The 24662-nt window shown below is 48.3% G+C and overlaps 7 protein-coding genes across 7 annotated transcripts; 5 read left to right on the top strand and 2 right to left on the bottom strand.

Moving 5' to 3' along the window:
- Nucleotides 1–65: 65 nt before the first annotated feature.
- N7487_003722 (DUF803 domain membrane protein) lies at nt 66–1661 on the top strand (the record flags this gene model as incomplete). Its single annotated transcript, XM_056871469.1, has 7 exons — nt 66–79; nt 163–232; nt 359–449; nt 503–593; nt 644–804; nt 862–1153; nt 1211–1661. 7 exons carry the CDS (start codon nt 66–68, stop codon nt 1659–1661), a joined length of 1170 nt encoding a protein of 389 aa, XP_056729189.1.
- A 489-nt stretch (nt 1662–2150) lies between these two features.
- N7487_003721 (uncharacterized protein) lies at nt 2151–5215 on the top strand (the record flags this gene model as incomplete). The annotated part of the gene is made up of 3 exons (XM_056871468.1): nt 2151–2440; nt 2509–3227; nt 3290–5215. The coding sequence occupies exons 1-3, from the start codon at nt 2227–2229 to the stop codon at nt 5213–5215; spliced, it is 2859 nt and encodes a 952-aa protein (XP_056729188.1). The 5' UTR covers nt 2151–2226.
- A 1178-nt stretch (nt 5216–6393) lies between these two features.
- On the top strand, nt 6394–9386 carry N7487_003720 (putative importin beta-2 subunit; the record flags this gene model as incomplete). The annotated part of the gene is made up of 3 exons (XM_056871467.1): nt 6394–6495; nt 6610–9225; nt 9285–9386. The coding sequence occupies 3 exons, from the start codon at nt 6394–6396 to the stop codon at nt 9384–9386; spliced, it is 2820 nt and encodes a 939-aa protein (XP_056729187.1).
- A 2074-nt stretch (nt 9387–11460) lies between these two features.
- N7487_003719 (CVNH domain-containing protein) lies at nt 11461–11919 on the bottom strand (the record flags this gene model as incomplete). The annotated part of the gene is made up of 2 exons (XM_056871466.1): nt 11461–11639; nt 11787–11919. The coding sequence occupies 2 exons, from the start codon at nt 11917–11919 to the stop codon at nt 11461–11463; spliced, it is 312 nt and encodes a 103-aa protein (XP_056729186.1).
- Nucleotides 11920–15753: 3834 nt separating this feature from the next.
- Nucleotides 15754–17663, top strand: N7487_003718 (putative C6 transcription factor RosA-like; the record flags this gene model as incomplete). Its single annotated transcript, XM_056871465.1, has 4 exons — nt 15754–15863; nt 15919–16221; nt 16276–16503; nt 16556–17663. 4 exons carry the CDS (start codon nt 15754–15756, stop codon nt 17661–17663), a joined length of 1749 nt encoding a protein of 582 aa, XP_056729185.1.
- Nucleotides 17664–19744: 2081 nt separating this feature from the next.
- On the top strand, nt 19745–20711 carry N7487_003717 (putative 26S proteasome-associated ubiquitin C-terminal hydrolase; the record flags this gene model as incomplete). Its single annotated transcript, XM_056871464.1, has 3 exons — nt 19745–19786; nt 19842–19936; nt 20036–20711. The coding sequence occupies 3 exons, from the start codon at nt 19745–19747 to the stop codon at nt 20709–20711; spliced, it is 813 nt and encodes a 270-aa protein (XP_056729184.1).
- A 441-nt stretch (nt 20712–21152) lies between these two features.
- Nucleotides 21153–23368, bottom strand: N7487_003716 (uncharacterized protein; the record flags this gene model as incomplete). Its single annotated transcript, XM_056871463.1, has 5 exons — nt 21153–21776; nt 21839–21982; nt 22038–22557; nt 22612–22623; nt 22689–23368. 5 exons carry the CDS (start codon nt 23366–23368, stop codon nt 21153–21155), a joined length of 1980 nt encoding a protein of 659 aa, XP_056729183.1.
- Nucleotides 23369–24662: the final 1294 nt, after the last annotated feature.

Below are 24662 nucleotides of genomic sequence, written 5' to 3'. Positions count from 1 at the left end.
TTGCCGGCACTGGAGGTCTTTCGACAGTAGGAGCTCCCGGCTCCTAAGATACAAATCACGTCAAAATGATTCCAGATAAGTATGGCTCTCCCAACTCTCTCTCTAAATTGCCCGAGGGCAAGCTGGTCAGCACTAACATGGTTGCGCGCTGCGCCTTTATAGATATGTCGGGCTTATTTTAGCCATTGTATCGACCATGGCGATCGGTACGAGTTTTGTTATCACTAAAAAGGTTGGTGTGCCACGAATATTACCGGAAAACGGATGCTTGGATGGCGGGTGCGCTGGACAAACACCGCAGCCATTCGGTCCAAAGCGATCATTATCGGAGCGGAGTCGCTAATGCGTCTGGATACAGGGCTTGATGCACGCCTGCGAACGACATGGGTTTGAAGGTGAAGGATTCTCATACTTGAAGAGTCCCGTGTGGTGGGGTGGTATAGTGACACGTACGGAGCCTAATTGCCAGTGTTGACATCCGGAGATGCTAACAGGCTCATAGTGGCCCTCGGTGAAGTCGCCAACTTTGCTGCGTACGCCTTTGCGCCGGCCATCCTGGTTACACCCCTAGGTGCACTGAGTGTTCTGATCGGGTAGGGATCTCTTCGATGGCGTGCATAATCTCATAGCTGACGTGACACAGTGCGGTCCTGAGTTCATACTTCCTCAACGAGATACTTGGTGTATTAGGAAAATTGGGCTGTGCGCTGTGCTTGCTGGGATCGGTTGTCATTGTTCTCCATGCACCTCCAGACAAGCAGGTGGAGACTGTCGATGAGATTCTCGGATATGCGGTTCAGCCAGGTACGAATACTTGATCGCTGTCCGGCGCCCAAAACACACTGCTGACCTTGCGACTAGGATTCCTTTTCTACTGTGTCGCAGTTGCGGTCTTCTCGACTCTAATGATCTACCGGGTTGCGCCCGTCTATGGCAAAAAGAACCCGCTCGTCTACATCTCGATTTGCTCCACTGTTGGATCGGTTTCCGTCATGTCCGTCAAGGCCTTTGGTATTGCAGTGAAATTGACCATTGGTGGCAACAACCAATTCGTCCACGCATCTACCTACGTCTTTGCCATTGTGACCGGATTCTGCATTCTGACGCAGATGAACTACTTCAACAAAGCATTGAACTCCTTCTCGACTTCGATGTAAGTGTAAACATTAAACAATGTGAAGAGGGGAGGCTAACATGATTCCGTCAACAGCGTAAACCCCCTTTACTATGTTACCTTCACAACCGCGACCCTCTGTGCCTCCTTCATTCTTTTCAAGGGATTCAACACCACCGACGCCGTCAACACCATCTCTCTACTCTGTGGATTCCTTATCATATTCACCGGCGTATACCTCCTAAACCTCTCGCGACATGACCCAGATGGACACACCATGGTGAATTCAAAACTTGACGAGGATGGAGTGCCAACAGACGGTATGGCGAGCTTCCAGACCCGTCGCTCAATGCAGTCCCGCCGAAGCTCCTCGAGTGCATATTTCAATGGAAACAGCGACCGCGAAGGCCTCATCCACGCATACGATGTAGAGAACGGAATCGGCATGAACACCTTGCCCGAAGCAAGTGATGGGGAGCCAGGTCCGACTTTCCCGCAGACCGAAACACAGACTGCCATTCACACCAAGCGGAACAGTCAGATCTGATCCTGGTGTTTTACAAGGTCTGATTACACTGCTCGCCTTATACCAAGGTCTTTGAAATGATTCTCCTTCCTCTCTACACACTCAACTACAAGCTTCCCTTCCACGGGCTTGATCTCCACTTGTATTTTTACTGTTCCCCGAAAATGCCAGAGTTGCATTGAAACTTGGGCGAACTCATCAGACACTGGACATGCCTGTATGAACGACTGGATATGACTCTGGGTTTCTCTGGATGGTTGGGATTTGACGTCTTTTTTTCATTTTCATTTTCATTCTCTTTTTTTTTTCTCTATGGGTGATCTGGCGTGGCGAGAGGCTTGTATATAGTTCCAAGTTGGATTTCTGCAGAATAGACGATGTATTTGGGTGGGGCTGGGCCGATGATGTATTTGCAGGTCAGCTGTTTATGGAACATGCCCATCCGATATTCTTGCCTTTTCAATTTCTACATCTTTAAATTTCTCTATTGCCTATCCTTGGCTACATGTACCTCTGTAAGGGGCCTATAGACGTCATTGGAAGGGCTGTGTGATCTTGTTCCCTTCGAACGCGGGGAACCTGCGCGATGCCCGCTTTATTGCGCAAATTGGCCATCGTCGCCGCAGTCGACGGCCTGATCCTGCATACTCAGGCCAGTGGGCCACGGCATACCGCTGGTACCAATAATGAGGCTTCATCCATCCGCATAGACTATAAGACGAACAAAATCACTGCGTTGCCCGTTTCCGCCTCGGAGCCCCTCGGCGGAAAGGACGCCCTAGAGGCCTACGGTCTTATAGGTATGTTGATGAACTGAGTGGAAATTGAACTTAAAAAAAAAACTAATCCCGGATTATTGCTTCTGCAGGTCTCTTATCTGTCGCCTCATACTCATTTCTCGTTTCCATCACACAGCGCCAGCAAGTAGCGCAGATCCAAGGCCGCCCGATCTACGCCGTAACCAATGTCGCGATTATTCCAATCTCGTCCCAAGCAGATGCTTCCCATGCAATTACACAAGCCAGGAAAGAATCATCGCAGGAGGAAGTCACAATCGAATCGTCCTCCGACGAAGACGATCTCCCCGATAACGAAGCCGACAGAGCCGAAGCGGAGGCGGAGATCGGCAGCGTACCCGCATCACCTACTCGTGATACATCTCATGCCCGCGGAACCAGCGTCGGCAGTATTGCAGAAGATGTGATTGCGAAGAAAGTCCGTTTCGGCAGGTTCGCAGCCAATTGGCTGTCGCGCAAAAACCTGGGCTTGCCCGGGCCCGGAGCTCTAGAGCAGGATGTGCCAGAGTCTCCCTTTGACGAAGCTTCCATTCCTTCGGATGATGCCAGCGAGGCAAAACATGAAGCTGTAAATGAAGCTCTATCTGAAGAGACTGGGGCTCGGAGTGAGCCTGATCGGCCTAAATCTAGCCAGGCTGCTGAATTGCTGCCGAAACTGCTTCGCTATACGAAACTCTTGTTTGCATCGCACAACTTTTTCTTTGCATATGATTATGATCTTACACGCCCTTTACATATGCAAGAAGCTCGGAAAGATCAGCTTCCCCTTCACAAAGTTGTGGATCCATTGGTATGTGCGAACTGAGGGCTCGTAGTATGTTTTATGTGAATTGCTTGCTTACTCGTTAGCAGTATTTTTGGAATAGACATTTGATGAACAAATTCATTGATCACGGGGCTCATGGCTTTGTTCTGCCATTGATTCAAGGCTTTGTCGGCCAACGAGAATTCACAATCGCTGGTGCTGAAAGAAAACAATCTTCCATGGACTCAGTGGAACTCGCAGAAGGCCGAATCATCGGTGAAAAACACGAGGCCGAAGCTGTTGAGACTAATGCCAGCAAGCGTGACTATCTTCTGACTCTCGTTTCTCGACGGTCTGTCAAGCGACCAGGTCTCCGTTACCTGCGTCGTGGTGTCGATGATGAGGGCAACACAGCCAACACAGTCGAAACGGAGCAGATTCTCTCCGTTCCGGAATGGACACCGTCTCACCCTGCCTACTCATATTTGCAAGTTCGGGGCTCCATCCCCCTTTATTTCTCACAGTCACCATATGCCTTGAAGCCAGTTCCAGTACTCCATCACTCTGCGGAAACGAATCTCCTTGCATTCAGTAGACACTTCCGAGAGTTCAGTCGACGGTATGGAGATGTTCAGGCTGTCTCTCTTATTGACAAGCTGGCCGGTGAATTGAAGCTAGGAGAGCAATATGAGCGATATACTGAATCATTTAATGCCGCCGGTGGGATCGATGGTAAGCCATTGCAACTTGAATGGTTTGACTTCCACCGCGAGTGCCGCGGCATGAAGTTTGAAAATGTTTCTCGCCTGGTCGACCGACTGAAAGATACTTTGAATGAGTTCTGCTACACCATTGTTGCAGACAGCGATATCCTGCAGACCCAAAAGGGAATCATCAGAACCAATTGCATGGATTGCCTTGATCGTACTGGAGTTGCCCAGTGTGCATTCGGCCAATGGGCTCTTGAGCGTCAACTGGAACATGAAGGCATTGATATTGATATTGGGAGTGATTCTTCCACCCAATGGTTCAATACGCTCTGGGCAGACAATGGTGATGCGATCTCCAAGCAGTATTCATCAACCGCGGCCCTGAAGGGTGATTACACCCGTACACGCAAGCGAGACTATAGAGGCGCCCTGAACGATCTTGGACTGACACTTTCCCGCTACTACAATAACATCGTAAACGACTTCTTCTCTCAAGCCTGTATCGACTACCTCCTGGGCAACGTCTCAACCCACGTTTTCGATGAGTTCGCCATCCAGCTCCAGACCACCGATCCAGGAATCTCCGTCCAGAAACTCCGCCAGAACGCCATTGACACAAGCTGCAAGATCGTTATCAGTAGCCCCTCTGAAGAATTCCTAGGCGGCTGGACCATGCTGACCCCCCGTCAACCTAACACCCTTCGCACCCTGCCCTTTGAGGAATCAGTCCTCCTCCTAACCGACGCCGCAGTTTACAGCTGTCGCTTTGACTGGGAGACTGACAAAGTGCTGTCCTTTGAGCGCATCGACCTCCGCTCCATCTCGCGCATCCACTACGGCACATACATCACATCTATATTGACAGATAGCCAAGCCAACGAGGCGACCAACGTTGGTCTCGTCATAGTCTACCGTGACGGCGACACAAACACTCTCCGTGTGAACACCCGATCCCTACAAAGCGATGTCGACCTCAGCACGCTCGAGACTACCGCCAGCGCCAACAGTGAATGGGATCTCGTTTCCTGGCTGCGGGGTAGCAAGCGTGCGACGACGCGCTTCGTCGCATTCAAGGGCCTCCCGCTGTCGAACCCGGTGGCTAGTCCGCGGCTTGGGCCCAGCGCTGGGACTATTCGGGAGATGGATCGGATTCGCTCAGTCTGTTTGGATATCGAGCGTGCGATGCTTGCGGGCCAGGGTCGCAACGTTGAGGCGGTCTCTCTGGTTGAACAGTCTGATATCATCTCTTTGGCGGACGCTAAGAAGAGGACTGGGTGGTTGGAATATCTGGTCTATGATCTTAAGAAGATGGTTTGGGCATGATTGGACCTGTAAACGGTAGACCCGCGACATACTGTATCGGGTTGGTTTTGCCGTTTCAAGTTTAGCACTCCAATACACTGCGCAAAAGTGTTAACACCTCTACTTACTGGGTCAGAGTCTTCGACCCAAACCCCGGCCTGGATTGGGTGGTTGGGTCTACTGAGTTGGATAAAAAGGTCTAGATAACAGCTAGCGATCAATACTCACATGTTCACATACTGACAGGGAAGGAGACTGTTCATTCTCTATCATATAATATAGATCCAAACTAGAGAGACTAGAGAGTCTAGGTCCCAACGCGGTGTTACAAGGTCTTCGCCCCATCTACTACTATGTAGATAAGCCTGCGTAGTCATGCCTTTTCCCGTGGCTGAAAGAGTCTAAATCCAAAGCCAAAAGTGCGAGGAGGCCATGCACATGAATAGGCCTCCTTGTAGTTAATAGTTATATTCCTTGACATCATATTCGGGATTCCAAGGTTCTCAAGTGTAAGAACATGATAGTATTAGTATCTTAGAGAGGGAAATTGAAACCATTACAACATACATATGGGGTCTATCATATAACAGTCAGGTAAAGGCCTAGCAATATAATGTATGTTATGTATGTACATATGTATATAAACTGATCACAAGAGATAAGAGATTCCAAGTCAATCCCATTTATATTTGGCATATTTTTGCGGTGCTGCCTCTGCGAGTTCTTGCCATCGTGACTTCTTTTCTACCTGTCCCCAACGTCAGCTTCAACTTCAACTTCACCCAACACCCAGCACCATCCACTCCCATTCTTATAAGGCTTATATTTTACAGACAAATATACAGTGAAATGCAAATTATCCTTTCTTCACATCTTTGCCTTCTTGGACTTCCAGTCTACTCCCAAGAGACTGACCGCCTACCATCTTCAGCAGTCCCTTTTTTTCTGCCCGCAGCACATACACACCCCTCAGTCTGAGGTTGTCTTCAACTTGATTTGATTCTGACCTTCATGCAAATTGCTTCGGCCAATTACTTCCCGTCTCATTTCTAGATCTGCCTTAGCGGATCGGAGATTTCGGCCTTGTTTCCTTGATCTGGGGAAACGAAGGGGCCCGTTCCCACATTTTCGGCGGGGCTCCTGTGCTACTCGCACTTTTGACTTACCTCTGTCGCATCGAGTCTCTTCACTAGGACAAGATGAATTGGCAACCTCAGCAAGAGCCATTGAGGCAGCTGGCTCGCTACCTTCGCGACTCGCTCAATGGAACTAACCTTCCAGCTCGAGCAGAGGCTGAACAGGTAATGTCGTTCCCTTTTTTTTTTCGGTCCTATCTTATTGAGCTTCCTCTCGAATGCGGTTGCCGCACATACATTACCCCAAAATGGAAACTTACCTTCAATTGTTCTTAATAGATGCTTGCACAAGCGACCTCTTCCCCTGATTACGTCAATTACATCACCTACATCTTTTCCAGCCCGCAGGCTGCTTCCCTGACAGGAATTAACGAGAATGAATACCCTACTGTTCGATTTGCCGCCGCCGTAAACGTGAAGACGAAGATTGCTATTGCTTACAGCACGATCTCCCCTCAAAGTTTGGCTTTCATCAAATCCGCGGCTCTAGTTACACTACGCGACGCCGACCGCAATGTCTCGAGAGCTGCCGGTAACGTTATCACCGCAATGGTGCTTCACGGAGGCCTCTTGGCCTGGCCTGAGATTGTCAATGAGTTGTTGACTACTGTGGCCAACACCAACGGGGATGTCCCCATGTCAGCTAGGGAAGCTGCAATGGATACGTTGTACAAGGTCTGTGAGGACAACCGCAAGGTCCTGGACCGCGACTATCAGGGCCAACGTCCCCTGAATATCATCATCCCCAGCTTGCTGCAATTCATTTCGGTCGAGAGTTCACGCATTCGGATCGCTTCTCTCAACGCCATCCACGTTTTCTTGCCATTCAGACCCCAGGCATTGATAGACTCGCTCGACCAATTTCTTTCTCAGTTGTTCAGAATTGCTGGTGACGAAAACACCAGAGTCCGACAAATGGTGTGCCAGTCGTTCTCCCAACTCGTGGAGACTGCGCCGGAAAAGTTGGCCCCGCATATGGAAGGCTTGGTCAACTACATCATCATGCAGCAGCAATCTCAGGATGACCCAGAGCTTGCACTTGACGCCGCCGAGTTTTGGATTGGTGCTGGAGAGCAAGAGCGATTGCAGGCCGAATTGGCTCCATACATGCACAAGATCATCCCGGTTCTTTTGCAGAACATGATCTATGACGAGGATGAAGTGGCTCGATTGATGGACGAGCAAGATGATGCCGACGCCGAGGACCGTGCCGAGGATTTAAAGCCACAGTTTGCCAAATCAAAGGGTGATCGTCTGAATATGTCCAAGCCAGGCGAACAACCGGAATCCGCCCGCGCCCTCGAGCAACAAATAGAGGAAGGTGAGGATGACTTAAGCGAGGGTGAAATTGAGGACTCAGAATTCGGAGATGACCCCTCGGGCAACTGGACTTTGCGCAAGTGCTCTGCTGCTGCGCTCGATGTGTTCTCTACCGTTTACCACGGTCCCGTCTTTGAAATCCTTCTCCCATATCTGACGGAAACTCTGCGCCATGAGCAGTGGCCAAACCGAGAGGCCGCTGTTCTTACACTAGGTGCAGTGGCGGATGGCTGTATGGATGCTATCACTCCCCATCTCCCAGAATTGGTCCCTTACCTCATCTCACTCCTCAATGACGATCAGCCTGTTGTGCGACAAATCACTTGCTGGTGCTTGGCCCGTTATTCTGGTTGGGCAGCCCATCTCCGCGACCCAGCCCAGAAAGCTCAATTCTTTGAGCCCATGATGGAAGGTATTCTTCATCGCATGTTGGACAACAACAAGAAGGTTCAAGAAGCTGCCGCGTCAGCGTTCGCTAGCCTAGAGGAGAAGTCGGAGGATAACCTGGCACCCTACTGTGAGCCTATCTTGCGCCAGTTTGTGGCGTGCTTCAATAAGTACAAGGACCGAAACATGTACATTCTTTATGATTGTGTGCAAACGCTCGCCGAATGTGTTATGAGCGAGCTGGCGAGGCCGCATCTAATCGAGATCTTGATGCCTGCCCTCATCGGTCGCTATAACTACATTTCTGACGATTCCCGAGAGCTCTTCCCGTTGCTTGAGTGCCTCGGCTACATCTCTGCAGCCTATGGCGATGCCTTTGCCCAATTCGCGCCGCCTCTCTTCGGTCGCTGCATGAAGATCATCTATGGAAACTTGCAAGCTTCTATCCAACCGACACACCCCGCGGCTGATGAGCCAGACAAGGACTTCCTTGTTACTAGCATCGACCTTCTTAGCGCAATCATTCAGGCTATCGACCCACAAAAGAGCGGCGAGCTTGTGAGTACTTCACAGCCGTCTTTCTTCGAGCTCCTCCGCTACTGTATGAATGATGAAAACTATGAAGTCCGCCAATCAACATACGCTTTGCTGGGAGACTGCGCCATCAGCATCTTCCCTCATTTGGAACCCTTCATTCCCAGCCTTGCTCCAGTTTTGATTAAGCAGCTTGACTTGGACCTGATTCGCGATGACGATCGTCATACGGGCTTCAGTGTTTTGAACAACGCCTGCTGGTCGTGCGGCGAGATCGCCGTCCACAAGGATGCCCCACTATCGCCCTATGCGGAGCAGCTGTACCAAGGGCTCTTTACGATTATCATTAACGAGGAAATCATCGATTCGGTGAATGAAAACGCCGCTATGGCGTTGGGGCGACTGGGATTCTGCTGTGCGGACCAGATTGCGCCCCATTTGAGCGAGTGTTCCGGACCTTTCTTGAAGTCAATGGACAAGATTGATTTCACGCGTGAAAAGGCCTCCGCCTTCCTCGGGTTCAACCAGGTGGTGATGAAGAACCCACAGGCCATGGAGTCGAGCCTGCTCGACTACTTCCAGGCAATTGCCTCGTTCCCCGCCCGCTCTCTGGCACAAGAAGAGTACCGGGATATCCAGGTCTCCTTCCAGCAGGTAAGATCATCTTCCTTTTGTTCTTAGTAACATCCCACTAATCAACATTATAAATATAGGTCCTCCAGGGATATAAGGCCTTGATCCCTGACTTCAGCAACTTCCTTGGCCAGCTACCCCCGGCCGTGGCCCAGACACTACGCACCGTGTACCAGGTCTAAATAGGGAACCTTATTGGTCTCTGCTTAGACCTTAGTTACCGGGGTGTCGGTTGATGTTCATTCCTGTCTCAAATCGGGCGGGAGTTAGGTTGGAGGGGAGAGAAGCGAGGGGGATCCTGGGGGGGATCAGTACATAGGGGGTCAGCGGCCGGAATTTCACGTTAATAGAAAGAGGAGGGAGAAAGGAAGGGGCAAAATCATGGGAAGGAGCATCTGCGATTTAGCTGTTTTTTTACGTTACATCTCATGATTGCAACATGGGCACGCATGACCCTTTATGATTTCTATCTCGTTGACTTTGCTTTTCTTCTTGATTCTTATTTTGCATTCATTGTGCATAGTCATCATCAAGTCAAGGTTGGCTCATAGGTTGCGCTTTTTTTTTTTTTTTTTTTTTTTTTGCTTCTCAGCGCTGGTTTTGGGGGTTTTTTGCATGGGCATATCCATATCCCCTTTAGATAGATAGTTTCGATAGATAGATCTTCGTTTCCAATGAAGATCTCAAGCAACGTTTCTGAAAGCCTAAACTATAGAGTTTTGGCATGTCCTTTTTGTTGTTGAAGCGTTCTTTTTGGTGCCCTCTTAGGTGTCTCCTTCCACCGTATTTAGGGTGTATATATATATATAGTACGAAAAAGATTCCCACTGACTACAACATACATCTTTTAGTTGGTAAGATTGTAACAATTGCTAAGAGGTATCACTGGGGATTGCCAAGGTTGTCCTTGATAGTAGCTCGTTTCCTTAATCCCTTTATTCGCCATATCCGTTGGCTTAATATAGACCAAACAATGCTCCAACTAAATACCACCAGTTACCTAGAATCTTCTACTTTAGCAACCTTATCTATTTCTAGTAGATCGCGTGCCAGTGCCAGTGCCAGCGCATGTTGCCCACAAGGAAATCAATAACACATGCCAATATCGACTTGCTAAATCCTGGACCAGTAGTGGACGGGGGAAAAGTAAGGCAAGATTAAGATCAGCAAGGCCCTAGCAATCTCCTAACAGCTACAGATTTATTTTTGGGAAGCCGACAGCATGCATGACAAGTATCCCGTAGTCACCTGCCATTAATAACCTAGCAGCAAATGCATACATATCACATAAATCACCGAACCCCTGCTAACCGCCATAACCCATTCAAGCCTTAATCTCTCAACACAAGCCCACCATCCTTCATAGTAAGGTAAAATAACCGGGTTATCAGCAAAGAGAAATAGAAAGAGATCCAGTAATATAAAACCCAAGCAAAGTCCCGATTCTCGCCTAACTGGCGCGTTCTAATTAACTCGTCGGCACCGAAAGCCCCTAAGTTCTAACCAACGCCTTCCTCCCCCCACCGATTGGCCGCTCAGACAAAAAACCGCCCGAAATACCAAGACGCGAGCCTTTCCCCTAACTACTATTTTTCACGAACCCGGGCGCACCGTGTATCCTATCGACCCCACCTTATCTCACCCTGTGATTAAAATGCCATGTGTCGATGACAGGCGTTGATGCAGGGTGCAATATGTACCTACAGGTAGCGTACCGGGCGCCTGGTTCCAAGTCCTGAGTATTGCGCCGTTATTGGAGCCCCTAAGCCGTGTGTCGGATTATGGTCGCTTTTCGCTCAAGAGGACCTGGGCTATGCCTTTTGCGGCCTGCAGAGATAGGATGACTGGGGGCTATTGTGGACTTGTGTCCCGGTGAATTTGAAGACTTACATACTGCTCTTCCGGTGAGAATTCCAGGTTTCAGGGGGATTGTTGCTTTGGCCTAAACTGGGCTTTTGTTTCGGGTTTTACATATAGTGCTTGCTCTCAGGGTATTTGCTCTAGCGGTGAACTTTGTCTGGGGTTACTTTCAGCCGCAGTCGTAATATTCTCTGTGGTGTTATACTGTCCACGTCTGATTATACTCTGCCATCTGACCTCAGACCTGAGACCTACCTGCATTGTATATTTTCCGAAAATTATAAAATCTAACAGTCAAAACCAATCGTTTTATTTCGTTCTCTAAGTCTCAATTTCAGAGACGTAAAACATAAACCACAGAAACCCTGATCCTCCACTAGAAACATTCCATGAAACTCAGATGACCATCCTCGTTTTTTTAATGCAATCTTCCAGGTTCACCTGGCTGTCTTGGATGTTTCCTTCGCTGTCATCGAGTTGTGCGTGCAGCATGGGCTCGCTATTGGGGCCTTCTAGCTTCAAGCTAACATCGCGTAAACTTTTCGAGAAGTCGTGGGAACCCCAGGCCAATTGTCCTAGATTAGCATGATAATGTTACCTAGGTAGATTCAGGTCAGATATGGAAGGACAGAAAATCGGTCTGCTCTCGGCGGTGCTGGAAGTACGCCAGCAATCGTGGGAACACTACGGAGAATAGAACAGAAAGTTTGTATGGATTTTACCCTTGTTTGCCCCGAGGAGCTCATTCAGATCTAGCTCTGAATATCTAGATTGCCCGGAGGGTCGCTGGCAGTACGCAGTAATGATATGCTTATCCTTGAGATCGATGCCCTTGGATGATCTGTGGAAACCCATCTTGGCGTAGATCACGGGCACCTATTCAAGCCCGTGTGAGGTATAATAAATCAACCAATAAGAAATGTAAATGGATCTGATGTGCAAGAGTGTCTAATATATATTTATTGCTTCTAATGACATCGATATGTTGTAGATGTCTACTGTGGCCATTTGGAAGCGCGGAGGCGGGTGGCTCTGCCATCATAGTGTTCTAATTATGACACCTGGAGCAGAAGTTGATTCTATACAGCACACCCATGTAAGAAATGCGGAGGAATGTAAGATTCCTTGCTAGACTGCTAGGCGGTCTGTCTAAGATAGTGTGATCTTTACCCAAGGGGAAGGGTCATAATGATCTCACAGACTAAGTGTCAGCCTCACACACGTATCAAGTGTCGGGCCTTAGTTTCAGCAGTCGGGCAATAAGTATCACACAGGTGATGCGATGGCGGTGGCTTGGGAAACAGAGTTGACGCTAAAGACTCTATTTGAGAAGAATGGTTATACCCTCTAGGGCTAGTCCATGGTAGGTACTTACTAGGTATGTATGGAGTATGGAGAATCAAGATTGCCGTCGATCTTTCTATTTCCCATTGGCATGTCTTCTCCCCTAAATAATAGAGTTTCCCAGTTCTAAATCTAGATTTTAAAACTTGATCTTTAAGGAGCTGAGATTTACATATCCAAAATGTTTTAGATTGCAGTGCATAGAGACATGAAAGTAAATGTGCCAATGTGTCAATGTGTAAAGACGTAAATATGTAGAGTGTGTATTCTTGCAGATGATCTACTGGTCTACTGGTCTACTGGTCTACTGGTCTAATAGACCATTAGACCAGTATTGTACAGCATAGTTCATGGGTGATCTACAAGAGAAAATCATCCAGTCCCCACACAAGTCTAGGATAACCTAAGTCTTGGCAGAATAAAGTTGGTTAGCGTACTGCACTCCCACGGGCTGTGTTTCTGACTTAGCGGTAGAGAACTGGGGACTCCATGATTCTTATTTCTCTAATGGTTGACTTGAATTCCACGGTTACTGGATCGATCTGCTTACCATGGCTGACAGTTTCAAGATCACGGGGGGATTTCAAGATTAGTATTGCCATATATTTGAAGTTGAGGTTGGAAAGAGAGGGTACCCCGCGGAGGTAGGAGTAAAACTATATATTGAAATGTTAAGCACTTCCCGTCAATTCCGGCGGTTTTCTGACGCAAAAAGGCTAGACCAAAAAAGAAACCAAAAAAAAAAACCAAAAAGAATAAAGTTGATAATAAAATCAATCCACTCGGGACTTTTGGCCCCCAATCTATACCATGTTAGGCCTGATGTCGCGACAAGCGAGACTGATCGTTGTTGATTGGATACATCTGATTTTGTGTTCCTTCACATCTGCGGAGAAAATACCGCCCGAACATTTCCGGTGACCCGCACAGCATGCCCCCTTGGGTCGCCAAGAACCATTAAGGCCTGGAAAGGAAGGCAGCGTATTGTCAAATGTGTCAAACGTGTCAAACATGGAACCTTCCTTGGAAGGTTAGGTAGGAATGACATAATCGGAATCTCTGTGCGACTATGGTGCCACGTGTGAGCTAAATAATCCTTTTAGAGTAATCATCGTCATGGACTGCAGTTCATCGTAAATATGGTAGGACAGAATTTCCCGTCCAGATCAGAAGGTGGCACACACCGACTTTAGACACATGTCTTGTTTGACGTCTGATCCCCAGAAAACGTGGTCTCCAAGCCCAATCTGACGCTGTCACATCAATCTGCATATTACACAGTTTCAGGGGAGTCACTACAACACATTATAGATTCAGAGGTAGATATACATACTCAGATGCTGACTGGATTTTAAAATTACATACCAGTTGGGCTAGAGTGCATGATGCTATTCCAAGAGAAGAGCCCTTTTTGCCTTTCAACACTTCCCGTTATGTGCTGGATTCAGCCCCCGACACTGGGGGAATGAGCCCATTCCACGAAGTACACTGGGCTCTCCTTTTTGGTTTTGGTTTTTTGGATGATCCCTCTGAATAATATATGTTGGAACCGATCTCACGGCTCTCTCCGATCCCTGTATGTCTGGAGACTATACCACCAGGGGTTCAGTTCCTATTGGGCTTATTGGCGTCGTATTGTACACTTTTAGGCTCACTAGATATGGTTTCCTTATGCTGTACGTTCCAGCCCAGTGGTAACTTCACCGGAGAAGGAGATAGGGTGGTCCCGGCCTGGGGCAACGATCGCAATAGGTCAGTCACCCTAGGGTGTTAGGATAAGGGATGCGCAAAAAAAGAAAAGAAAAAAAAGAGAATTTGAGCTGTGGATGCGGTGATCCCGAGAGATTGGTCTTACACCCCTGGTTGCGGACTAAACATTCACACGTTGCCTTCAATCCCCAGGTTCCAAGTGGTGTAAGAGTTTGGTATTCTTTTTTTCTTTTTCTCTCTTATATTCCGTACAGTTGACTGGGGTTTTTTTTCTGGAGTTCTATATTCGGTTGTGATTACCGAGTTCAGCGTTTAATCTCCCATCTGACTCACAGGCGGGTAGGAACGGCCGACTTCCGCCTGTCAGGCTAAGCTTGAATCTTAGCGAAAGTGGAAGAGTGGATGGAAGAGCCACTCCCAGTGCGCCTGAGATCGCGTCTAGGATAGCGCAATGATTGACTCCTCTTCTTTCCCAACGGGGTTAACGGTGTCCCTTGACAGCGACCCGCAATCCAGGGTCCGCTAAATCGAAAGCCTTGCGAGGCAAAATGGTCGATCGGTTACTCTGTTTTCCTGTATTATGGTTCTATATTAGTTATCCTTTTTGAAGTCTGGGGTCATCTTCTAATAGGCCCCTGCGTATGTACATTCTCTTGGCTAGAACTATGTTCTCTGGAACGCGGGATGAGATTTGGGAAAAGAAAAAGAGAAAGAAAAAAAAGCAAAAATAAAATGAACGCACATATGAATCAACTTGATTTCGCCCATGGAACCTTTTCTTTTGATTTGCCTTCTAATAATTATCTCCTATAAGCAATAGGATGTACTCCGTGAACCATAGAAATACTTCTAAAGTTAGGGCTAGATGGTTCTTACCAACAGTCTACAAGAAAAAGAAAATAATCATTACATGGAACCGTGCAATATAGAGTGTATCCCTGCTCGAGAACATGGGCTCACATGCGCCTAGTGGACAGGCTAACCTATGAAGGCAGCTATATAAGCTACCCATGTGGTCCTAAAATGACCGAGTGCTATATTAGACGATCTTTTTTGGGATTTATTTATTTATTATTTTTCTTTCTTATTTTCACTTATTTTCACTTATTTTTACATCTTCTTGGGTATTTTTACATATTTTACATATTTTACACGTTTTATTATTTTATTATCTGTTTTTCTTTTACTTTTCCTTTTTAGCTTACGGCCCCCCCCTGTACCCAGAGGCTCAAAATCTCGATCGTCACTGGGAAATGAAAAAAAGAACTAGAAAATAATAGCGGAAAGTGAGAATACAAAAAGTGAAATTTAAATAAGTCAGATCATATCTGACTTCCAACTGTTAATAGTATCTTTATCTTCCCTTTTTTTATTCCTCTACTTTCTCTTTTACCTCCTTTTAGTCTCTTCACTTTAAGATCCCCAAGGCTCGTATTCTCCACGTGCTTAATTCAACTTATTCTTCGAACCTCAACGGCCCCCAAAGTTATTTTTGGAGATTGTTGGATTAGGTCACGTTCTCATTTCTCTATAACTACAGGGCTTACGCGCCCATCATCAACTCTTTCACAACATTCACCTGTGGAGTCCTTGACTCCAGTCCTAGTTATCTCTCCGCAGTCTTCAAAAGCCAAAATGGTCGGTCCAGGCGGCGGCCCACCACGCAAGAGCCACACCAAATCCCGTAATGGTTGCAAAACATGCAAGAGAAGACACATTCGATGTGATGAGACCTTCCCGCAATGGTATGTTCTTCAATCCACACCTGAACAATAGTATAACCATACTAATTCCATCTAGCCGCAATTGCACCAAGCACAACTGTCGCTGTGACTACCAGGATGCGGCTGCCACTCAAGGTGGTAGTCCCCCCGCGCCACGCGGTCCCGACCTCCTCATTTCACCAGAGATCGAAATGGAAATAGATAATTGGCATCGCACTGGCGTGCCTCCGTATCCAGAGCTCTTGCAGTGCCCACGATCTGGGTGGTCTGGCTTGTCGCGAACTGATTTGCGCCTGATTCACCATATAATCGGGCTTTCGATTGATCTGCATCGTCGAGGGCTGAGTGGTTGCACTGTGTGGGCTCAGAAGATGCCCAAGTGAGTCCTCTCTAGATTTGACTGCGGAGGTCTTTGCTGACGGACATTCTATAGTTTCCTGGCCATTTCGCTGGGAAGCGACTTCGTCATGAGCTCTATCTTGAGCTTTTCGGCATTTCACCTTGCTTTTATTACGCGAGACCAGGAGACTAAGCAGCTGGCTTTCCGTCACAGAGTCACGGCTCTCCACGGACTGCAGACCGCTCTGGGCTCCTTCTCAAAGGAGAACTGCGATGCAATCCTCGCGGCTTCTGTTCTTTTATCATGGCAGGCGACAGACCAGTGAGTGTGATAGGTCAGCTCCCTAGAAATCCCCCAGCTGACACCAGAACAGTCAAAGTTGGGCATCTTTGCAGCACGGCATCTCTGGCGTCCTAGAATCCATGCATCCATATTGGAAGCAAGAGTCAGACATTGCACAGTTGATAGAAAGCCAACGAGCACTGAGCACAACAGATGCTTCAATGGCCGGAGTCTACCAACCCCTCGACGAAGACATGGTACATCTAGATCAAACGATCCAGGCCCTCCGAATGACACGGAAACGCACTTCCCACAATCTTGAGCACTCTCAACGCCTAGGAGAACTCATCGAATTCACACAGAAATTCCGTGATAACTTCCCCAACCAAACAACCGAACAGTCATTCGAAAGCATCCAAACCCTCCGGCGCTGGCTCTTCTGGCACCCAGCCTCCATGCTCCGAAGTAGCGAATCAGACATCAGTGCCCTTCCAATCCTAGCCCAATTTTTCGCCGTCGGCATCTCTCTCGACCGCTTCTTCCCAGAGCTAGGCGGCGCATACCTAGGCGCCTTATTCATCGGTCCTATCGAAGAGATGTACCGTATAATAGCCACCCACAACGCCGCAGACCCCTTCAACACCGAGCTGCGTCTAGCCCTAGAACTCATGGACTTGCCCCGCGGTATTGTTGCCCGCTATCGCAGCCGCCTCCCCCTCCCCTGGTCTCCCCGCTCCTCAGTCGACCAATACTCCCCTGGCCCACCTAGCCCTTTCCACCATAATCTACACGAGTATCCCCTCGTCGCCTCTTCCTCGCCCGCCTCCGCATCACCTTCTTATGCCGCTTATACCCCGCCCCTGCATTCCCCTCCTGCCGTCACTATTGCCAACTCTGCCTTCCCCATCCAAGATGGCTACGTACCCGCCACATCGTCGCATTCTCTATATCCGCCCTCCCCACAGCTTCTCGACAATCACGACGTACACCTCGGTCTCTCGGATATGGGGCACGGCCATGCCCATTCGCATCATGCTTCCATTTCTCATTCGGCGGCTTACACCCCGCCGTATGGTGATGCGCTGTGCGCCGGTTTGCCGCGCGCGGATGGCACGCTCGGTCTCAATATGGAGGTCTATCCACAGACACATCCGTTTGAAATGCCGGGCTTGGCCGCTCCCGCTTCACTTTGGACTTGATTCTCAGACTGTGCTGGGTCTATGATATTGATTTATCTATACCCCAAAAAAAGATACCAAAATGGGGAATATTGGGAAAATTTGGACTACCACCTGAACAGGGTTGGTCAGTCGGATTCTGGCTATTGGGTACCAGGATGAGGATATAACCTCTCTCATTTTCCGAAAATACGGAGGCTACCAAGTTATGTTCTACTGGGAATTGGACCCGGAGGACATGTGCTTTTTTCATCATTATACGCGGGTGCTTCGTTTTCACCACTCGACTCTTTTTTTACATATTCTGACCTTATTTTCTATTTTTTTGGGGCTGATCATGAGCGTTGAGGTGTGATCTTGTATCCGATTTAATGCTCGGTTTGGTTTTTATACTCGGTTGCAGTTGCAAACTGGAGGCAATTGTCTCAAACGATATTGATATATATACCCCGATTTTATCAAATCTTCTGTTAGTTTGACTTGGAGTGTCTGTATGTGTGTTAAGCAATGTCCCTATTCGTTATTCGGAACTATAGCCATCCAGCCTTTTGACTCCAAAACCTTCAATGAAGGAAAGATCATTACCTCACTTCCATAACATTTCAATACCTAAAGATAGCAACCCCTCCCCAAACTTTCATAACCGAAAAATGCATCTGCACTTGCACCTCACGCACATCGATCGACAGGTACCACCCAACCCCCGAAAGTAGCCACCGGTAACCATCGCTACAGACCCTGTGCTAAGAATAGACGAAACGAACCAACTCAAAAGCACGGGACATATATTAAGGGAATTTAGACTACAGATCCATTCCTCTGATTGGTACCCCGCCGGTCACATTTCTCCAGACCTCGTATTCGGCCGCTTCTCAAGATCTATCCCAATGGGGTAGCATACCCCCGAGCTAGCACCGATTTGGATTTGAAGATATTCGTATCCTGCAAAAAAGACGATGTCATACTACGTTGTAGATGCATGGATACGGAGTACTATCATATGCAAGAATTGATCTCCAATCCCAGCGATCACATCTTAGAGTACTTATACCTTACACTCAATATACGGGGCTGCAGCCCTATGTGCCGAAGGTTATCGATTTTTGGTAGACGGGTTGGATTTTTTTTTTACCTTTGTTCATTCAGTTTTGGGTTTTGTGTGAATGCAACGGTCTCGTTGGCTCGGGTGCTGTTAATATTATCATTGTTTTTCTATCGTATTATCACTACTATTGGGGTTCGATCTTCACTTTACGGAAATTGAGTTAGCGATCGTCCTCGGTCCCTCGTGTTTTCTATATTTATCTTCTTTTCTTCTGGCTATTGCATACCCGAACTTAGAGCTCTTGCTTCTCATACACTATTTTGTGGGTAATATTCCGTGTTTTTATCGGAGGTGGAGATCGAGTGGGAATACTGAATATTCGCGTCTTCGATAGCACTCTTCGTCTTGGTCCTTGCGCTAACAGATGATCAATACCACTTAGTCTGTGTACATATAGTTGGAATCGGAAGATTCTGATTTTATCTAGTGATGTATCTAATGATACGCAAATTTTGAACTATTTTTGGTTGGAAGATCGGGGATATCCGGCTGTTTACCTTCGTTTCCTTTCTGTTCATTAACACCCCGGGAGAGCTGGAGCTGGTTTTTACTGCTGGTTCTGCTTTTTCATTTCCACTTTGGAAGATATTATGCCAATTGGCTTGGTATTTAGTAGTACTTTTGTGCAAAAGTCGAGGAACTAGTATAACTAATCATTCTTGTTGATATCCATGAATATTGTTATATACTGGCCTTCCGCGGAATACATCTTTGCTCTAAGTGAGCTCTTAAGATATTGTAGCCCCCATTCTTATCCCCTAAGTTCTAATACGACCACAGTTCTATAAGTCCGACTTGTATCTTGTTCCCAATCTGCTAGAAAATAAATGTGACCTTGTCTACTTTATAGTGGAGACACACGTGACTTGAGGCTGTCACTCTAGCTTCACGTGATAATGACATAACCGTATTCCTGTTTGGGGAAGAAAGCAACCTCCAATCGACAACACAACATCTTCCATTTAATCGCCCTCAGCATCCATCACAGACAGTCAAAATGGCTGATGTAGGTGGCTGGAGCACCATCGAGTCAGATGAGGTACCATCACCACTCCCATGATCTATTCAAGCAGCGGCATACTAACACAAGCTAGGGTCTCTTCACCTCTCTGATTGAGACACTCGGAGTAAAAAACACCCAATTCGAAGAGCTCATCTCCCTAGATGCAGACACAATACGGTCACTAGGGTAAGCAACCCGATGCCCCATAACCCGCAACTCCACCACATCCAAATCCTCAAAAAGAAAATACCCACAACCAAAGCTAACTCCAACTCTCCCAAAAAGCCCAGTCTACGGCGTAATCTTCCTCTTCAAATGGACTCGCGAAGCTGCCGGCGCACGCGCCGAAGCCCCCATTGACGGAACCTACGACCAAACCGCCACCGACAACAACCTCTTCTTCGCCGCGCAAACAATCCAAAATGCCTGCGGTACACAAGCCATCCTCTCCGTAATCCTCAACCACGACAACCCTCCGGACTCCCAGCCAGCAATTGAGCTCGGCGAAGAGCTGCGCTCCTTCAAAGAGTTCACAACGGGATTCCCGCCGGAGCTTCGCGGCGAAGCGCTCTCGAACTCGGAAGCGATCCGGAGCGCACACAACAGCTTTGCGCGGTCGAGCCCGTTCGCGGATGAGACGGCGCGGCCGCAGGATGATGAGAAGGGTGCGGATGTTTACCACTTCATTGCCTATACGCCTGTCAATGGGACGCTGTATGAGCTTGATGGACTGCAGCCGTATCCTATTAGCCATGGGGAGTGTGGGACTGGGGAGTTCCCTGAGAAGGTTATTGAGGTTTTGCAGAGGCGCATTGCGCGGTACCCGCCTGAGGAAACACATTTTAATCTCATGGCTGTTGTGAGGGATCCGAGGGAGAGAGCGAGGGAGATTGGGGATGTGGAGACGCTTGAGAGGGAGGAGAGGGAAGAGGGCTGCGTGGCAGTGGGAGAATACGCTTAGACGGTGTAATTTCGTTGGGTTTATTGGGGAGATCATGAAGGGGGTTGTTGGGGTTAAGGAGAAGGATCCTGAGGGGAAGGCTTATGAGGAGTGGGTTGAGGGTGCGAAGAGGGAGACGAGGAAGAAGCTTGAAATGCGCCGGTAGAGAGCTGGGCATCAGCGGATTTTTTTCTCTCTTCTATTTCTGATTTTCTACGATGGCATTTCAGATACCCTTTTTTGAGATGACGAGGATGATCAAAATGAAATGAAATAAGACAAGAAATGGTATTCGATGACGATGTTGAAACCCCAACGCTATAGTGTAATAGATACATGTAGGTGTGATAAATCACCGATTTGACGCAGTGATATATGTACTGGCGTCCACATTTGTAGATCATGATAATGTGTATGAACAAGTCTCCATCTTGAAGATCATCATTAATGCTCCTCCGATTCTTAGTATGTGACAAGTCGCGACTTGATGTGCTCCAATAGAGGCGCAGGCAGTTCCTCTGCTTTGATCAAGTTCAGTGACAGCAGATCGCCCCAGAAGAACATGACTCGGTCCTGCGCGTAGGCTAGGTAGTCAAAGTCACCGTCATCTTCTTCGCCGACATCAGCATCGACAGGCGGCGTCTTGGTGTCATCGTCGTTGCCGTTTTCGCTTGGCCCGTTGCGAGCAGCAAGCATCTCAGCAATACCTTCTTCCATGCCAGGCACCTTGGCCTGGACAATACCCCAAGCTACCCACTGCGCGGAGTTCATCGCCCGCCACATCCGGGTCTGCTGCATGAGGAGTCGCACCTCTGCGTCAAGTTCAGCCTCCTTAGACTGCTCATTTTGCGAAAGCCGTGAGCTGGGCCTTTCTGAGACATCGTCCAGGTCCAATGGTGCAACCGCAACAGGGGCGCGAGCGCGAATAGTTGGCGAGGACAGAGGTGAAATAGGTCCGCCGGCGCTAGAAGGTCGGTGGGTAAGGTATGTTGACACGAAATTGTACTGCTGTTCCGATGTCGGGTAGTTGCGGTTGTTGCAAGCCCATGAGCGCTCTTCGTCGTGGTAGTTGTAGCACCACTCGGTCTGTTGTAGTTAGCATCTATTTGGCAAATGGATTGACGATTGAGTTAGTGCGGTGGCCTTACAAAGTGGTTGGCGAACTCAAGTCCACGTGTATTGGCAGAAGAGTACTCAAAGTCGATGACAATCAGCTGTTTGTGTTCATTTGCAGGCAAAAGCAGCGGTGACTCCGTGGCTGGCTCCATGCGAAGTAGATTGCCATATTGAGTCTACACAACATGTCAATAACACAATAAGGAAGGCACGAGGGATAAAAACACTTACATCATTGTGTGCAAATACTAGCTGTCGCTTGATCTCGGCAGTTCCACCAGAGCTGGCAACCAACCAACGCCGGTAGTTATCCACGGCTTTGCGGAACACGTCCCATGTTACGCCGCAGACATAGCCGCGGCGACGCCATGGTTCCAGTGCAGCTTTAGCCTCGTTTTGAGGAGATTGGATTTCTTTATCCAGCCAGGTCGTCACTTGTTCGCAACGGTCCACCCATTTATCCCAGTTCTTGAAGATCATAGGTCCACCTTCGCGTTCTTCTTCAAGAAGTTCAACGCCATCATGCAATTCTCTCATCCGCTTGGCAACCTGTCTCGCCGTTTCAGGCATCCGCAGCTCCTTGGGGGTGAGTGGGCGAGCCTCAAAGTATTCTTCGAACCGGCCATTGAGGAAAGTTCCAAGAATGCGTGGGCCAATGTTCTTCTTTCCGAGGCGACGAAGAATTTGCAGCTCGTTCTCTCGGTCGATTAGATGATCGACTTGAGGACCATAGATACGCAAGAGAAGCTTCCTGTAATTCCCATTAGACGTGTCTTAAAAGTGAGGGAGGTAATTTGTTGCTTACGGTGGGGGCTTCCTTGAAACCAGACTGTTGCTATCGGTCTTCGGGGAGGCAAGTTCTTCGGCGGTCCAACTACGTACACAGCGTTCGTGAGAGCACCGCTGAGCCTGACCACTTCAATATCTGGCGCCAGATCTGCGGGAACTCTGCGCCAGCCCTTCAGCTGCAGGGTATGTACAATACGCACGATCTCGGACTTGAAAACAACCCAGGCCTCGGCATCCTTTGCTTGTTTCACACTCGCACTGGAGTCGGCGATTTCTTCTACTGCAGCGCCACCGGTGTAGGCAAGCGTCTTTGTATTGTCAAGGAATGCTTCCACGCCTGGAGGGGCCCCGTCGGCATCTGTGAGTTCAGACTCGGATGCCGAGCCTCGTCGTAGGCCGGTAAGGCGATGCTTAGATTGCCGTTTGACAGGTTGTTTGTGGGGCAAACCCATTGAACTTCTAGGTCGGGTAGTCGCATATTGGAGGAGGATTTTTTCCAGTTTATCCAGGGAAAAAGTGCTTTCCGAGGTGTTCGAGGTGTCCGAGCTGCGTCTTCCTAAAACACCATCTTCTTCGGCTGATTGGCCTTCGTTTGTTGCATGGGGAGTTGCTTCGGCTTTCCGTGCTTTACGATTCTGTCGTCTGGTTTTCTCATGGTGAAGCCATTCGTATACTTGGTGGAATAGAGCCTGCTGTGTATCTTCTTCTGGTCTGGTGGATTGCTCTTGGTCCTCGCGATGCTTGAGACCCGAGTGATCCTCTAGAGAAGGCATGGTGAATGATGGTTGCGCAATGGGCTTTGGTGACACGTGATCTCGATAATGTCTCAGGTGTGTTTCGTCGGGGAGCCGACAGCAGTTCCACTTGTGTGCAAGGCCTTGGTCAAAGAAGCTGATATCCAAGCCTGTTGCCGTAGTAGATGAGTCTGTGGGGAATTAGTATGGTTGGGATTGAGAAAGACGAATGATTCGAATGAGGTGCTGGGGCGAGAGTCGAGTCGCCTCCAGGACGGGAATTACAAAGGGGACAACGTGTACTTATATGGAAGAACACACGATACAGTGGATTCCTTATCTACACGAGAGTCGCACACGGGAACCTGCTGGAAAGGAGATAGAGCCTACCTTGGGGGTTTGAAGGGTATCTTCACGTGTAAGCCAAGATACGGAGGCTCAAGGTCTTATCTCTTTGAGCACGCGACCAGTTGCGAAAGCTATTTCTGACCGAAGAAGTGCCCAGTCGAAATGATTGTTTAAGACAAAAAGGGGAGACCCTAAGGTGGGGGGGGATTAATTGGACCCCTTAAAAACCAGTGGACGGGTTGACAAGCGAACGGAAACGTCCCAGCGGTCAAGTTAGTCGGATTTGGTCCCTGGAATGTTACCCACAGATTCCAAAAATGATGAAATCTGGGGAAATTCAATGCTAAAAAGGAACCTCCAAAGTAAGCATAGAGCACCAGGAACACTGTAAAAGAAAGTGCTTAATCTAAGTCTCTAATGGTGGGGGAATATGTTCCCCAAAAAAAAGTGGCGAAAAAAATTGGATGCTTATCGCTCAGGTGACTGTTTTTCTCGGTGCCTGGCTAATCGGGCAGATACCGTTCCTGGTGTCATTTCCGGTTTACTTATCGCAACACTTTCAAGCCTGGCAGTAATCCCGGAAGGCTTGTAAGGATTCGGAATATCCAAGTAGTCGCTCGATTCATGGCGTACTCAATGGCGCTTTATGGGAATTTGCCATAGCTTTCTCGCTATCGGCACCAGTTGCAAAAAGAGGAAATGCCGCATTGTTAGACAGTCGCCTGAGAAGCGATATAGGTCAGTCACATAGGTACATGGCGCTCATGGCTTTCGATTTGTCGCATGTGGGAGATGAGCTGGTGCCAAAGGAGCATTGAAAGCCTTTCTTTGGTCTTGGCTCTGGTCTAGTCCTGGAAACAATCGTGGGGGCGTTAACCAGTATGGAGTATATAACATGTCAATGCTGGCAGACCGGCATTCTCAAAATCTCGGGCAGACTGTTAGGATAATTGGTATTGACTATTGACATGAAGAAGTTGGGAGG

The sequence above is a fragment of the Penicillium crustosum genome (genome assembly GCF_028827405.1).
Source record: "Penicillium crustosum strain IBT 35664 chromosome Unknown utg000002l_segment0_segment0, whole genome shotgun sequence".
Classification (NCBI taxonomy): domain Eukaryota; kingdom Fungi; phylum Ascomycota; class Eurotiomycetes; order Eurotiales; family Aspergillaceae; genus Penicillium; species Penicillium crustosum.
The sequence above is the reverse complement of the archived record's forward strand: the minus strand, read 5'-3'. Positions and strand labels throughout refer to the sequence as shown.